Source organism: Streptopelia decaocto, assembly GCF_964273445.1.
Source record: "Streptopelia decaocto genome assembly, chromosome: 2".
In the NCBI taxonomy this organism is placed as follows: domain Eukaryota; kingdom Metazoa; phylum Chordata; class Aves; order Columbiformes; family Columbidae; genus Streptopelia; species Streptopelia decaocto.
The window spans coordinates 137,585,915-137,603,655 of NC_138655.1; the positions used below are offsets into that span (position 1 = coordinate 137,585,915).

General features: G+C 39.3%; 1 protein-coding gene across 6 annotated transcripts in view; it reads right to left on the reverse strand.

The window, feature by feature from the left end:
* Window positions 1–15: 15 nt before the first annotated feature.
* The window catches only part of PPP1R9A (protein phosphatase 1 regulatory subunit 9A), a 143,869-nt gene continuing 126,143 nt past the window's right edge, over window positions 16–17,741 (reverse strand). For 4 of the 6 annotated variants that reach the window (XM_082044356.1, XM_082044353.1, XM_082044355.1 and 1 more), the window contains 6 exons: window positions 16,061–16,148; window positions 15,885–15,962; window positions 13,117–13,315; window positions 10,394–10,513; window positions 7,080–7,262; window positions 16–6,111 (listed from right to left, as the gene is read on the reverse strand). In XM_082044356.1, the coding sequence (XP_081900482.1) occupies window positions 5,899–6,111; window positions 7,080–7,262; window positions 10,394–10,513; window positions 13,117–13,315; window positions 15,885–15,962; window positions 16,061–16,148 (881 nt within the window). In that variant the 3' untranslated portion in view covers window positions 16–5,898. Of the gene's footprint in view, window positions 6,112–7,079; window positions 7,263–10,393; window positions 10,514–13,116; window positions 13,316–15,884; window positions 15,963–16,060; window positions 16,149–17,741 lie in introns of those variants that run through there. The other 2 variants (XM_082044357.1, XR_014183217.1) reach the window with 2 other exon arrangements.

Below are 17,741 nucleotides of genomic sequence, written 5' to 3' on the forward strand. Positions count from 1 at the left end.
CAGTACAAATTCTAATAAAGATTCAGGATTTCTCATTTTATTGCATTCGTTGTCTAACAACAATAATACTCATTGGCAAGAAATTTATTTACACTAACAAATTAACTTTAAACCACAAGGCTTTGTTGTTTGTATTTAAACTGTAAGAAAACCAAAGGGCCACCATGATGTTTTGTTTTGATGTCTCCCAATAAGTAAATATTAACCAAAGTTATTTTGGGGAAAACTCAACCATCTAGAGAAGTTCATATCAACCAAGCACAAGAGAACAAGCTCAGACATGGCACTACTGTGTCTTTCATGCAGATGATCAGACACCAAGATGTACAAACAAAAAGTTTAGGATAACATGCACTTCATATACATTTGACCTCTTTAAAAAAATAAAAGGAAAACAACTGAAGCGCAACCACCTCTTCAACCATATAAAAAGAAACAATGTAAGAAGCCAATTTTTACAGTGAGCACAGTGCATCGTAGTTTTTTTAGCTGCCTGGTCCTCTAGCAACATGTCTAACACTTGTCAGTGACCAGCGAGTTACCATTGCAACGTGACTGGAAAATACAGAAGTGGTCGTTCAGACAGTAAATGTGGATGGGAAAGTATGGAGGCAGGAGGTTCCCTGTGCACTCCCCAGTTCAAAAGGGCTGGTTACTCCTTAACGTCTGGTGTCCAGAGATCTCTCTTCCCTTTGGATGCTTCTGCATCGGAGCCTGAACCCGCTTCCACTGGTGCTGGTGACAAAGCTCCTGCTGCAGCCCCGGCAGGAGGCTCAGGCTCGTGGGTGATGTGGGTTGGACCCGATGTCCTGAGCTGCCAGCCCTCCTCAGCTCTCCTCGCTCTGGAAGGAGCAAGCTGCCCAACAGCAGAACAGCTTTCACAAACCCCACGGCTTGTTCCTAATGCAGTCCAAACTTCCCAAACAGGCAACCCAGGGCACTCACACCAAACCTTCCCGTTCTCACTGCTCGCACATCTTTAAAATCATTACTCGATGCCAACGGCAAAAGTACCACAGTCAGCAGTGGTAATTAGTAACAGATTGTTTTATAAAGAGGGATTGGGGGCTCAATGTCATGGATAAGGTGTCACAGCTTTGAAAAGCCAGGTCTACAGGCGCAAAAAAATCCAGTGAAATACATACGGGAGGTTAACACAAGGGACTGTGTGATCTGTGGCGAGTGGGTAAGCCACCTCGGATGTCACTCACGATCCTGCTCAAAAACCAGCTGCTCAAACCGCTCCAACAGAAATCCAAATTAGGGATAAAAATATAAAAAAGGGTTTCCTTCCTAGAACACTGACACTCCGATGAATCAATCCTGCCAGCCTCTCACCCCAGAAAAACTGAGGAGGGTGTGCAGGACCTGCACAAGACCATTATGTATATGGTTTTAAGAAAACTTCAAAGAAATCTTCTGATCTGCAAAAGGCATAAAACCCCACAAGCAGAGTGAGCAGAGCCCCCAGCACAGCCAGGGGTGACCACGGCGAGACTCAGGGGCAGCACGTTGCTCCCCCGAGCTTGCAGACAGTCCCGGGCCCCTCTGCCGACAGCGCAGACCCTGCGCCACAGCCCCAGCTGCTACTCCTGCAGTGTGAATCTGCATGGACACCTGTGTACGCACACGTGTATGCACACGCACAAACTCATACGCATTTATTTAAAGAGGAATCAAACCACAAATCACTTAAACATTTCTAAAAACACTAACTGATGTCATTATTTTCAATCACTAATTTAACAAAACTAACCTCAAACCATCTCTGCCCATTTTGACTGTTAAAGATTTACAACTTAATTAATTATGTGCACTGTTTCTTCAGTGTTTTGGACCACGACATAGGTTTCCTGAGGTTTTCAAGTGAGGGAGAGTACAGAATGAGGGAGGCATTATTAAGAGGGTCCAGTCCCTCCATCACTTAGTTTGATGATAATGCAGGGGACAAAGTCACACCTAAAAAGAGCGAGATCAGGCTTTGCTTTTGCCTTGACAATATTTTCTCTCTGTAAATACTTGGCTAAGAAACCAACACAGGACTTCATTCTTGCAAAATTCCTCTGAATTTCTGCATTGAGAAACAGCATAGACTGCGCTGCAGATTCTGTAATGAATTACAGCTGGATCTGTGCAAACCTTTCCTTCTGATTTTCAGTGTTCTGATGGTACCTGGAATGGTACTTCTTGGCCAGACCCAGCTAAATTACAATCTTCTTCCTTCCTACTGTAGAACTGGATTCTGCACTATTGACAAGAGTGGAATTTTTTTCTCTGACTTAAAAGTGGAACACAATTAATTTTTAAAAATCGCACAACGTTTTCAACCTCTTACTCATCAGCATGTGAGCCAGGAGGTGAAGGTGGAGCAGCTCAGGAGGACGAGAGGCTTCGATGGAAGCAATGAAGTATAAGAAACCCTGATGCTCAGAGTCAAGCACCTCTGAATGTTGATGAGAGCTGAGGACGGGCAAGCTTCAGAGGAAAGCTGCTCAGTAATTCCAGTAAAAACTTGATTCTTGTGGTACCCCCACAGCAGACTAAAGTTGTGGCACAACAGGTGACTCTGCAAAACAATTTGGACAGAGCAAGGAGTCACCACTCTTCCCACAATCTCAGTATAAACACTACATTTTTTTTAGGACTAAAGTGACCTGCAGTGTTGCATCTTTTATTTTGTATTTTTCAGAGCTCCATTTTTTGCTACCTCTCTTTTCTTCATCTTCTCAGAGGCTGGATATATTCACAACCCAGCAATATCACAGCAATGAGCAGAACTGGTGTTCACAGAACCGGCCTCCCATGGTCAGCACTCAGCATTGCTTCAGCTCCACAAATCAATACGCAAAAGCAGGCAACACATCTACGGGTGAGCCAAATGGGAAGCCCTTTCCAGTCATTTAGCATGGAATATTTGTTTCTTCTTATTACATAAAACCTCATATTAGTCTGACTTAGCATTGGTTTACGGGAAGTTTAAGTTAAGAATGATGACACGTCTTCTATTTCATATATGTCATTACACAACACAAGGGGGAAAAATGCAACATGACTTTCAAGATCCTATGGAACAGTAACAGTTTCCAACTGCACCAGTCTTTACATCTGCTACGCAGTGACATTTCTGCACATCCCCAAAATGGGTTACCATACTTAATAAAAAGGAACCACATAAATCTCTTTTATCACAGAAAAGAGCGAAACTCTTGACATTGCTTGGTTTGCTTAGTCTTCATGTGTTGATCAAAACGCATTTTATGTTTAAGTTAGGGGTTTGTTTGTTTGCTTCTTTTGTTTTTCTATTTTTTTTTTTTTTTAGTCTAACAAAATAACATTACCACAAAGCAATAAACCCCCCCTGAATACTTAAAGGACTTAAGTTGAATTAGTTGTTCTGCAGAACAGGAATCTGATTAATGAAGAGATTAACTAGGCACTGTTCTAAGCAGCAAGAATGAAAACTCAAGGTATAATGCCAAGCAGTCTGCTCCAGTTTCCAAGAAAACAAAGAACACAGAACAGGGACACCACCTTAGATTGCTATATACAACCACTTACACGTGACTACAATGTAAACATAATTTAAACAGAAAATAATCATCAAATGCATTTATCAACATGATATTTAACGTATTAAATTTCCAGTTTCTTCCAGATAACTTCTCTTACTCAAATATAAATTGATAACCTCCTAAAATAACAGAATGCTAGTTTTATGATGTTGTTAAACATTTTTATAACTTTTCTCCTACAAAGAGTGCAGAAAGATTCACCGCAATGTGGAATTCATGTTAGCAGGTGTATTTTTTGCCAGTGGTCTATCATCTCAAGAAAAATAGCACAAGCCTTTAGAAATACCAGGAAGTGTCTTTTACGGGAATTTCATTTTTAGATCTCAATAAAATATACATCAGAATCTTGTAGAAATTGGATTAGGAAGGAAAAATAAAGGTAATGCTAAGCAGATTGATTGTGTATTAGTTTGAATGAACTAAGCTCTTCCAGTTTGCAGATCATTTTCCATGTCAAAACCATTATTAGGATCAAAAGAGAAATGTAACTATAGACATTGCATCCCAACTGCTTCAAATCTGAGCTTCAGAGAACTTTACAGACACAAATCTGAATGCCATAAAGTACAGAGCAGAAGAGAAGCCAAGCCAAACTAAACAACATTTTCTTCAAAAGAATTCAGTATATGCATTTTTTTAGGCTGGCAAATTATTAAGTTCAAGATTCTAACTTTGCATCAACATCTTAAACAATTTATGGGTTGGCATGACCAGATGAAGAGTGCAACTTCCAGGATGCACAAAAGGGGAGTTTCTCAACTCTGAATGCTGCTACGTAGTTAGCTCTGACTATAAAGCAGTAAGTTAATACCTCCAGCTTCTCACTGTGGATATTTGCCTGTTGTCTGTCCATTCTTTTGAAGAAACACTTAATATTTTAATAGCCCTCTTAAGAGGCAATAACACTATGCAGTGTATGCTGTATCCTGCTTCTGTCAGAGTCAAAATCACACAGTGGGCTTTGCCGATGGCCTCATACACCAGGAAAACAGAAATCTCTGAAGGATGTAATATGACCACTGCTAAGCCATCAAAACATTCTGCAGCCTATGCCCAAAAATTCCGGTTTTGGTGGGGATATTCTTTAAACACATCAATCAAAACAGTTAATATATGGCAGCTTTGGATTTGGTAACTGTCACCTCCATGGCAGCATTGATCTTAACAGCAATGTACTGAATTTAATTTTAACCAGAATCCCTCGTCTTCCTCTTCTTAAAGTGCACTTCTATAAAACCGAAAATCTTCAGCAGACTCGAGTTTCATGAGCATTTCCAACAACAGCTTCATAACAGCACAGCACAAAGCTTATTCTCCCACTGCTTACTGGAGAATGAATCTGAAGATGTGGTGTTTTTCTTGGGAAAGGGAAAAAAACCCCAAAACACAACAAAACCCAACCCAAACCAACATAAGCCCAGTTTCCTGTTCAAAACACATGAAAAAGAAAGCAGAGTGTGCTATTAAGAAAGTTGCCTACACACTGGGAGCACAATGAAATTTATACAGATCTATATACGCTGTGCTCTAGTAAGAAATTCATCCTTGCTCAGATATCTGAAGGATAAATGTTATCCTCAGATTTCTGTGTAAACCCACATAATCATTTAAGGCGTTGCCTCCTTCCTCAATTAACTAATGTACAGTTAACAGAAAGAGTTTCACCTCCTGTCTTTCACCCAGGAGGAATATTGACTCTCCTGTCTTTATCTCCAGTGTATAAGAAAAAGTCACTGAACAGTTGTGTTTCCAGAGCAGCGTCACTTCAAGGTACTGACGCCAGATGCAACTTACTCCAGTAGACAGAACTGAGTATCCAAAGACCATAAAGAAGCTGCACTTCCAGTCAGAAAGTTAAGTCAGCTCCTATGGGACAGAGCACAAACTCCTTTTACCAAGCTGAAGAAACGTTCACCAATCATTTTGACTGGTCATCCTGTTCAGAAGAAGGAGGTGAAGCAGTGGACCATGCTCCTCGGCATCATGCTGGTTACTGAAGTGACCAAACACACAGAGCTCAATAGAGAAGAGTAGTTTGGAAGGAAACACCGCCACACAAATATGAAATCTGCCAGCTGTCAACAACAACAAAACAAACCGAGGGGCTGGGGTTGTTTCACATGGCAACAACAACGAACGTGAACTGGATATGCAGGAAAAGAAAACTACACAATATAAATTGCCCCAGTCATTCTATGTATAGCCCCATTTCTCTGTACACACTCTTGTGTAACAAATGCAAGAAAGCTGAAGGGGCACCAGGGTGGACATGAGTTTCTCTTCCCCTGAAGTGCCTCCACTTTACTAACAGCAGCACTTTTGCTCGTCACTGCTCATGAGTGCCCTCTGTTGCATCTGATGAAGACTTGTCTGTTTTCTTCGATTTCCTCTGCAGTTGCTCTTGTTCCTTCTTCCGAAGTTTTTCCCTTTGCTTTTCCATTTTCTCTTGAGCTTTGCGAGCTTTCTCCAAAGATGCTTTCATTTCCTTTAGCTTTTTTTTAATGATTGCTCTGTCCTGGGAAGATGTCATACCAAGAGCCTGAGGTGGAGGAAACAAAATTAAAAAACAAAAAGAATTTCATATGCTTTAATTTATTACCAAATTTTTCGTATTCTAATAATAATTCTTCGTAGGTGGAAGACTATCACAATTAAGCAAATCTGAGACAAGCTCAGATATGTTCCTGAAGCTTAAGTAATAATATGTTATACTTCTGCTTTTTATGCTTTCCACTTCCAGAATATTAAAAAAATTAAATCTCATTGCAACCACAGTTTGACTATGTTGATTTCATTGATCAAATGAGTCAAAGAAAGATGAAACAGTCTACATAGAAGACTGCCCAATTCTCACTGCTATGCCTTAGTCAAAAGTTCACTTGCTCGCTTCTAAAACCCTCAGGGTTAGTGACAGATCAGTACAAAAATTGAGAAAGGAAACACCAAACTTTGACTTTTGGATATGCTGAGCCTCCCACAACTCCTTCCTGTAATTATTGTTGACAAAAGTAGGCTCATATTTTCGCTACAAGAAACAATGCATACTTTATACATCAAAACTGTACTTAGTTCTAAGATAGTACAGCTGGTAAGCAGCTTATGCCTCCAGTACTCCAGTAAGCCATTTTTCAGTTGCTACTTCTGATGTATTTCTATTTACTATCTCAACTGAATCACCCTTTTGCGAAACAGAGCTGGATGAGAAATACATGCATGCAAATACCAGTTATGCATGCTGCTATATGACTGATGCATACAACAAATATAGGTATGTTATATACACCCAGAGTTTTCACAAAGCAAATGCCCTCTATTTCTGAAGCTCCAAGTGCATATGGGAATTTCTTAAAGTGTTGCTGTGGCTTTATACTCTGTGTTTATTATTCTAATCTGTCACCAGTCCACACACAGGGATACACTGCTTTCTGGCTGAGTTCTTTCTTCCTTTCAGATGACCTGAAGTGACAATAAATACTACAGTCAGTCCTGAAGTCGTTAGTCCATTACCTTGAGCTTACTCCCATCCAGCTGAAGGAGATGTTCCCCATTAATGTTTTGGGCACTGAATTCGGAAACGTACTGTTCAAGGTTCAGGCTCATTAACCAGTGGGACACCTGCTGCACACTCCACTCCTGAACAGCGCGACTCTGACACTGACTGTGCTTGGGAGACTGTCCATCATCGAGGATCTGCGACAAAAACATGCTGCATTATTATTAAAAGAGTACCAAGAACAAGTAACAACATTTTCCTGTACAACCCACCAGCAACCAAGCAGAGGTATCTGTACTATCTTTACACTACAATAATAACAATTTCACACCACTATATTGCATCTGTACCTAACCAGATACTGAAGAATTGGTATGAGGTAACCAAAAGGTCTTCTACATCTAAACAGAAGAAGAAAAAGGATCTGGTGTTCCTTTTAACTCAAACAGGGACTGAAAAGGCCAGGTGGCACAATTCAAAACACGCATGCTCCCATTCCCTCATGAGATTTTTATCCTTTGAATTAGAACGTTTCTAAAGGATGCACTGAATTCTGCATTCCACTTCCCATGCTCATTCACAGATCTTTATGATGTGTTAAAGCTATAGAACAAGAAATTCAGAGGAAAAAACCAAACTCAGAAAACCAGTCTGAAGTTCAACATGATGACACCAAACAGGCAGGGAGACTGATGCTACCTATGGAAGACAATGAGATGACACAGAGGAGCGGTGTGGAACACACAGAGGCCCCACAGCCCTGGCCCTGCTCCCACCACGTTGCGCAGCAGAGGAGGAGGAGGAGCAGGAGAGCACGGACACAGCACCACGAGGGGTAGGTGGGCTGTCAGCTGCTGGGGCAGCCCCGTGTCCCCACTCTGCCACTCTCTCTGCCCAGGGGTACACCCGTGGGGCCTGACACAAAAGCTGCTCTGTCCCAGCCGCGGTCAGCAAAGCAGCTGCTGTAGGCTGCGGCAGCTGTCTGCTGTTAGAGCAGCTTTTACACTGGGTTAGATGATGCTGGGAGCTCTCTCGGCTTCTGGCTGTCCAGTTCTCAGGGAAGGGGAAAAGACGGTTTAAGCACTATCTTTTTCTATTTCTATCGCCGGCGGGAGCTCCATGCAGCTGATGCTTGGCCTGGTAGATTTACTCTGGCACCGACCTTTCTCTCCCTTCCAGCATATCGCAAAAACTGCAATTTGCTATGGTCTTAAAAACTCTTAGCAGAATGGAGAGGGCAACTGAAGACAAGGCGAGAGGAGCCAGTGACATCTGTGTGTTCTGCTCAAACAAGGGGCTTTGCCATATAACACCGTAAAACAAGAAATGTGAATCTGCAAATGAGACAATACGTTGCCACGTGATGGTCACACAATTCACCACAACAGCACACTAGTATCTCACCTCATCATCAATCATATCCAGGCTCTGAGTGAGGGAGCAACGAAGAAATGGGAAAGAAAAGCATTATAGAAACAAAATACAGAACATGTAACAGCATGTAAAAGTTCAGGCAAGAGCAGCACCAAGATTTGCAAACAGATAGGGCTACTCAAAACCAAAGAGATTTCTTTAAAACAATTATTTCCAGAAGCAGAGAGGTTATGTTGAAAGCTCAGCACACACATGATTTGGCAGCTAAACCTGAGACTGTGTCAATGAAAAGCCCTTGGAATTCTTGGTCTTGGCATCCTAGAACCAGCGGGAACCTTTCTCATGGCTCCTATTGCAAGAGACAAAGCTCCTTAATTAGAGGAGAACAACCTGCAAGAACTGAGTTCCCTCCCCCTTTCATTTTTTAAATCTCCTTCAAATATTCATGTTAGATCTGCTAGAGAAGTCTGAGCAAAGGAGCGCTCACAGCAATAAGCCACAGAAGGCTGAAGGGCAATGCTGGCCTTATCGCCTGCCAGGGTGGCTGTGGAGGTTTCCACTGCAGCTGTTACTGAACACCGGCCTGATTCAGAGGCTGCAGTTTGGCACACAGCAGAGGAGGGAGAAAACACACTCATTTTTATAGACCTGTTCAGGCTTGATGTTTTTAAAGTGATAAAGTAGAGAGCTGAACAAGCAAAATGAAAGCATTTTCAAGCTTTTAATTGAATACCACTTGGAACAGGGCACTGTCACAATAAAATATACAAGAGGAATGGAACATGGTAAGAGAATGAAATGTATTATCAAGAGAGTATTAATACTAAATAAAGCAGAAACTGTGGCTTTATTGTTTACAGTAATTCACAGAATACACAGACTCCTGTCTACACTCTCCTATGATTCTTACAATTTTTTGCCCTTTATTACCTTTATTCCTTTAGAGGTGACTAACCTCTAAAGTAAACGGCTGGTTTTGTAGACTTGCATTTTGGCACACTGGGTTGCAGGGAACAGCTCTCATTCCTTAAACCCATGCAAAGCATGCAGGCAACAATAGCACAAACCTAACCATCATTAAAAAAAAGAAGACATAGATACCTCAATTTCCTTCTCTCTAGAAAAGCACTTGTTCAAACCTCACATTAAAAATATGAAGTTCTTACTGAGTGTTTTTAAGAGAACAAGGCATGGGCTTCCTGAGTCCACAGGACACACTGTCAGCTACTGTCAAATCATGCAGCTTCATTGACAACTGGGTTATAAAACTAGTATCTTAAGAAAAGTATTGTCAATCTATTATATTTGACTCAATTATGTCACCAATTTACAGGGTTAGGAATGCTTTTTCACATTATCATTTTTCAAAAAATCTCTGGTTTGAAGTAACTGAATTCAAATCCACTATGTGAAGCAAGCACGAAGAGAATGCAAAGTGGATTTAGACATATATATTCTAATCGATATATGTACATTCAGGTACAGTAATACAAAATTACTGTGTGTACAGGTCATTATTATTTTAATGTATCAGGGTAAAAATTAGTCTAGGTGAAGGTGCCTTACATCTCAACTATATTTACCAAACTATACTGTTATCTTTACTACCTCAAAATTGTCTCAATTAGGTCTATTTTAGTGCACGTGTGTGCATATGTATTGGTCCACATGAGCATTATTTAGAATGTAGGAAAAATGCATTAAAATGTGTGAGGATATAGTATCTCTTAGTAAACCAACTGCATCCTGCTTTCCTATGATAATACCATAAGACCTTTATTTCCAGTAATTATTATACAACCAAGAAAAATTATAATCTAGAAACCAAGATTAATTATCTTCTCCCATGCTACTGCCTAAAAAATACCCTTTTGTTATTTGAGTAATTATCAACCAAATGCTATGGGAGAAAGGAACCAACTATTTCCCACCTTAAACAATTTCATCAGCATACCTCATCTGATGACAGTGCTAAGGAGTGCGAGAAACCTGGGGTTTTAGGTTCTGCTCCTAAACCACTCAAATCAGCTGAACTTGTGCTGCTGGGACTGAAATCATCGTTGAACGTGAAATTCTGTGGAGAAAAAGATGAGTCAGAATGAACAAACAATCCAATATGTGCATCTAAAAGGGAAATTTGCTTTTTGTCTTTCAGGTTGGCATAGTTCAGGAGTGATTTCGATCATTTACCAAACCAGTTACAATACACATGAGGAAGTCTAATTTGTAGTATTGTTAAATACTACTGTTAAATACACAGTATTTTTACCATTGTGTACTTCAAGAGACACCTTTGCTGTCCTGATGCCTCAATTAATAGCAAACGGGCCTGAAAACAATCCCTCTTAAGATGCTGGCTCTCATCCTGGAGCTAAATTACTGGTTCTGTGGGTTAATCACTAGCATTTTACTGTCCTCCAAATATTTAGGACAAGCGTAGCACAGGCAGTAGCACAAAGAATAGGACAGAGGATTAATTAGCAGAGAGAAGTGAAAATTGCTATTGAAAGAGCAAGGAGAATATCTTGTGAAGCCATTTTTGAGTCCCAAATAATCTCCTAGAAAAGTGAAAGGATCGTCCCCCTTTGCCTATACCTTTAGGAAAAAATGAAGTTGAAAGTAGAAGAGAACTTTGGATATTGAGTGTTATTTACTCAAATAATAACCATAAAACAAACACTGCTTTTTCTTAACAATGCAATGACAGACATCACACCTTGCAGCAAAAAACAGCAAAAGCCTGCACATATTTTCCAGGTACACAGCAAAATTACTCTCAGAAGAAGATAAAAGTTAACAGGTATTTCACAATAGACTGAGAATCATAAAAAACAAAATGTAAAAAAAATTACGGACACCAAGATATTCCATTTAAACTGAATATATAGTTGATGATAGACACCTCTAATCTCCAATCTAACATCTAAATGAATTAAAATGTACATAAAATTCAATTCACATGGATCCAAGCATCAAAACAAAAAACAACACTAAAAAAGTTATCCTTTTATCCTTCCCCCCAAGATATGTGACCTATCTTTCCCGAAAACAAGAAGTCTTCCAAAATATCAAGTGTTGGTCCTCTCGTTTTTTCTGGAAATCCAACTAAATACTGCATCATGCTGTGCTTTAAAAACCTGAAGAGCAGTATAGAAACTACTAATTTAAAAGCTTGCAAACTTTGCAGAGAATATAAAAATGGTTTTATGATCAGTTTTCTCACACCTACATTTGGAATTGCTGTTCTGCTTTACCCATCTCTTTATAGAGAAGAAAAAAATCTGAGCAGCTTCCTTAATATGCAAAATTTTAGCCCCCACAGCGTTCTTAGGCCAGGAGTTCAACAGCTCTACCTCCTGTTGTGTGAAGAACATCTTTTTCTCTTGTAAGTACTTTCAGTTTTCTTTCACCTCTATTTTGTGCAAGCTTCAGCCTTACAATGAATTTAAGTCTTTAAAATTTAATTTTCTATAAGCAAAACACAAGATAGCCAAGGCCTGCTAGTTAATATGGCAGCAGGACAACCCCTGCTCCACCCCAAAACCTCAACCTAACACTAACAGTAAAAGGAGTTGCTTTTTTCCCCATTAAAAAATTATTTTTCACACAACGTTTGTTTAAATGGACATATAGGATTCACATGTCTAATCGCCATCTTTCTTTTCAAAAGAAGCCAGGTAACCAATTAGTTTCTCTTTAATCTTCAGAGATTCCACCTGGGGCCTTCTCTACCAGTCTGATTCTCACTGCTCAGCCTGGTGTTGCTCTCCCTGCCAAGTAACACAATCACGACTATGACTTGGCATTGCTTGGTGCACAGCAGAAGTCAGGTACCACCAGCTTTTGGCACCAAAAGAGTAAGAAACGCCTGTGGAAACTGCTATTATGTACATGCATGTGTTCGGAGAAAAGAGAGGAATTACATTTCTGATTCATACTCCTGTACATAAAGTCGAGAACCGTATCTGTTTCTTTCTACCAGACCAATATAAAACGTAAACTGCTACAAGTGATAAGAAAATACAGGCAAAGAAATATTTTCCAGAAGTGAAAATAAACATGAAAAAGCCAAGTATATTACTATAACTAAGGGTTATTTAAGGAGTTATCATGCTGCAACATTCATGCACACAGAAAGGAATCACACAGATGTATTAAATTGCAATAGTTCATATTTACAGTTCAAGCATCTTCATATATAGAATTAAATCCAACATCCAGCATGCATGACAAACAGATTGCATTACTGCAGGGAAAAAAGGCAAATGACTGACGGGCATACAGCATTTCTTCACTTGCAAACACCTCATTTGACCATAGGCAGGTATTCCCACAATCAGTCCTGAAGAATGCAGAAAATATCTATAATTGAATACAAAAATCTAGCATTTGTTCAGTGGATCCAAATGCTAATTTCCACTGGCACCACTTGCTTTTGTTACGGTACAGCACACCACAGTTAGTTTACTGAATTAATGTACATAAAGACAGAGTAAAAAGGCAGAATCTGGGATGGTACAATGACAGCGATGTTCTGTTTGGATGAGGTTTTGCCGTACAATGAACACCATGCACTGTTTATTGTAGTATTCACATATTGGCCTGTTCTTTTTCCAAAAACATTAAGCCAATTATGCCACTCAACACAGTGGGAATAAGGTAGTTTTTATCTTCTACCTTTGACCCTTTTTTAGCTGGACTTATATTTTCAGAGGAAGGTTCAGTTGAGCTGGTAGGCGATGGCAGGTTGCTGGAAGAATTGGATCCCTTGCCACTCTCTCCATACCATGTGAATGGTACACAGTGTGGGAGAGAGGAGGATCGCTCTGCTAATGACTTAGTGTTTGCTGATTTCTGCAGCATCTCTCTGGTGGTCCTGTTTAAGAGAAAGGAGCAGGACTATGTGTTAGATTATAAAACAAGAGAAAAAAAATGCTACAGAGGCAGTTAATTGTAAAAGGAGTGACATTCCCTGTAACTGTGACTAAAGAACTGAGCGGCATGCAGCCGCTAGGGGCATGCCTGAAATCTTTCAGCAAAAGAAATAAAAGTGGTTTCTTTTGATTCTTTTTCTGACTCCAGCTCTCTTAAACATACACCCAGTAAATGGAAAACGCTTGTACTCCCACTGTTCAGATGTGAGCCAGCTCCAGTCAAGAAGCCACATGTTGTGTTGGTGCATTTTTGAGCCTCAGCATGAGGAGACAGGTTAAACTCAGCACCAACCCCAGCAGGCTCTGCTTCCCAGAGAAGGTCTGGCTTGGATTTCGAGCCCAGGCAGAATGAACCAGGTGCACCTGTATCCATCTATGGAGATGTGCCTTTGTTACAAAAGCTAACTACTGGTAGAATATTATTATACTGATTTTAAAGATATTAAATATTAAAAATATTACTATAGAAAAATGAAAAACCACCTCTGTGATACTACCAACTCCTCTCTTTGTAGTAACAAAGATTGCAGTGGATAATGTGATCAAGGCAAAGATAACAGTTATGAAACAATTTGCCTAAATTAGTCGTTAAATATATCATGTCAACAGTATATTATGTAAATTAAAAGTAGCGATGTAAAGTGTCTGCCTCAAAGAACTTATGCATATGTCATAGCCTCATATTATTTATATCAATATATATACTGTTTGAGAGCCTTAAACTTCTACTACTCTTAGGAGCCATCAGTAAATTTCATGTATGTAAATCTCCCCTCAACTTCCACCTTCTGGAGAGCTTCTACGCCATTATTAACATAATCACTAGAGCTTTGCACATTGTGAAGCCTCTTTTCTGTGTGGATGGAACTGAGGTTGTCAAAGAGCTACGGAAGCAGAAGAATCCTCCCTCACTTTGTCTACATAAAGGCAGATGTATCTGATCCAGTCCTGGTCTCTTCCCTCATCCTCTAATCTTGCTTGAAAGCAGAAAGAAAAACCAAATTATGTTGCCTGATTCACCTAGCTCCAGGTAGAGGAATAGATGCTTCTTGTTTAAATGCAGAATTTTTTAGCAACATTAGTGGTAGTCTTAGGAAAGAATTCAGGATTTTATTTACACGTACTGAATGCTACCTTTTGGCAACAGCAAAACAATGCATGCAACATCCGACAGCATGATTAATTCTACATCAATCAGTTGCTGTAATGGATGTAATTGTAATGGGATGATGTCTTTTGATCATCTTCCTTCTTTCAAAGAGCTTATACAGCTTTGGACTGTAGAGAAAACACCCTCACGTTTCTTCTGAGGTAACTTCCTCAGAGTTAGTAACAAAAGGAATTGAAAATGGGTGTTTAAAAAGTTGTACCGAAATAATAACATTCCAGTTTACAGAGGCACAGTGAGAATTACAAATGCTTATGAATTGTGACTTTGAAAGCAGTATTAAATTTTGCTTTTATTAACTGTATCCAAACTCAGAAATATTAACAAATAGCTGATTTATGAAGTACTCTGATAAGCAACTGATCTCTCTACACTGAGACCTGCTTTCTCTAGATACCTACGGAATCTCACAAATATCTTTAATATATTACATTGGTATACAGAACATATCGAGTTCTTAAAAACAAGTACACATTCATTTCCTTCACCCTATGGTTATGTGATGTTTAACACCCTGCTGAGGGCACTAGCTGCCTTATAGCTACACTGAGTTGCAGAGAATTCGCTCTAAGAAATCTCTTCTTGTCACCAAAGAAATCCAGCAGTGATTACCACCAACTCCAAAGCACACTGCAAGCAGATGCACCACTGGAACCAACTGGAACAGGTTTTTCTGACACCAGCATAGAAGTGACAACGGCTGCCTAAGATCACTGAAGATCCTGCCAGATATTTGCAGAATACAAATATACAAATGTGTGCCGAGACAGAACATTGCAGTTCAGCACAGTGTGCCTGAGGGAGTAAGTCAAAAGTCTAAGGTTTCTTTTGCTTTTCTGATGCTGTGGAGCTACACAATGTTGTTGTCACTGGGGCTCTGCATATTAGAATGTCAGCAAAACTCCACAAATGACTACATACTGGTTTTCCACCACAATGACTTTCTGAGTAGCACTGAAAGTTTGCTTTCTTTAGATATCTCTTTTGCTATGTAGGTTTTCTTTTGAATTGTTTTATATGGAAAGAGGTTTTGAGTTGCTATGTCCTTTCTAGACTTTGGGAATGTATAAAGTCTGCTTAGCATTCTTGACATTTAACTGAATCCACGTCCTTCACACCTGGAACTAGGTATTACGCCCTTTAGCTGGGATCTTGTCGGATTATATGTTAGTCTTTCATTAGTTAAGAAATCTACGTTTATAAGCTCAGCAGGTTACCTCAAAGCTTAACACTTATGTATATGAAGTCAGTGGGATAGTTCATGTTCCCATGGGCTAGGAGGATTAGGTTTTTCCAGTGTTTCTGGCATATAATTTCTTACATCCTCAGTCTTTTACCCATACCTACTGCCACAGGTCACCCTAATTGCTTCTTTCTCTTTCCGCTTCTTGCCCTTGTTTGAACTCCTTCTCAAGGGAGCCCTACAACAATATTAGAAAACATCAGAAAACATCTTTGAAATTTTACTTTCAATCCTTTTAATTAAAAGAATAAGTATGTAAAATAACAAAACGCTTACCCAAGATCTGCAAGTTTTCGCTTTAGTTTTTCTGCATGCCCTATAGTAGGGCTAGTTGTTCTTGCTGCCTGAGCACATGTGGCACCATCTAGGATACATTTGTACACGGAAGAATGTACATTATTATTTTTAATGGCTACTGATAGCTATTCCACTTTCCATCCATAACAGTTTGTGTATATTTTCATAATTAGATATGCATACATGTACACATGTGTGAGTACACAATTAGGTGAATTCTTCTCATTTTTAATAAGACAGTGTGAAAAGGAATAAAAATAAATGAATACTTTCAGAATTTGAAAATACACATGAAGAAATCTTATTTTAATTGAAGAAAATGAAAAGTTAATTTTGGTTGAGTTTTAATGAATACGTAGTAAGTCGAACAACACAAAAGATTTACAAGTAAACATAACAGTTAATCAATTTTTAAACTAAGCTTAAGTTTCCTTTCACAGAACTGGTTAAGTATGTACCCTTTACTTCCAAAACGACTAGTGAGAATCTTTCTTGAACTTTGGAGCCAAGTGCCTCTTTTATGATGGACATGCTGGGTAATAGTTATCTATAGTTATCTGTTTAGCTTGAACATCTTTGTTAAAATAACCATTTAACTTGAAATCCAACCACTCCAAATTTAAAAAAAAAGAAAAAAAGAAAAAAAAGTTAAAAGTAGCTTAGTTAATAAATTTGCCCTGAGACCTGTACCGATTTTTGATCTGTTCTACAAACACTGTTAAAGTCTAAAGAGGAAACAGCCTGCAGTACCTATAAAGCCAAAACAATGAATCTGAGTCTGCAAAACATCCTGTGAAATCTGTATGGAAGCTAAAAGAAAAAACACAGCAGTTGAAAAATTCAGACACAGTTTCTCTGATTCTTAAAGAATGTTCCCCAAATACTCTAAAGGAAGCAAATGAAGGTCAGTCATTCAAATCACTTGTGGTTTGGTGACTTCTACAATGTGACCTCAGATGTATAGTGACTTCTAACTGAAAACACTGCTGAGTTTGTGGATTTCTCCTACTGTAGTTGACATAAATTAAGCCCTCAGAATTAATAAAAAATACCACAGCACTATCGTAGAACAGTCCACTGTGTGTGTAGAAGAACTTAATATATTGCTTGTGGATAATATTTGGCCAGATTTTCATTCAAGTAAAAAACTGAATGTGCAAATGGCTCATAAATCCTGGAAAAGGCAGGAAAATAAGCCTCTTGCAATACTCACACTCTAAAAGCCATATTATTTTTTCTAACACATGTCCTTGTGTTAAAAAAAAGCATTCAAGAAAAAAAGAAAACTAGAAGGAGTAATAGGAAGAATGACCAAAGGAACTGTCCCAAGAAGAACTCCATTGCCGGGAAGGCCGAGGAGAGCTTCAGGCAATGCACACTTTGCATCACCCCTACACTGTGCATACTCCTCTCCTTTCTCCTCTTACGGTTTCTCTTTCACCTTTAATGTATACTTCCCATTTAACCACTGTCAAACTGCCACTTTCAAGAATAAAAGATCATACTGTTTATTTTCACAGCAGCTATTCACAGGCAATGGGCACTGGAGGGTCGTGGGCCTTTTTGAGAAACTTCTTAATGAAAGTAAATGAATCTGCTTTTGTGGCGGGAAAATAAGAACAGCATTTAGTAGCTGGAGGTTTTGCTATTGTAATAGAAG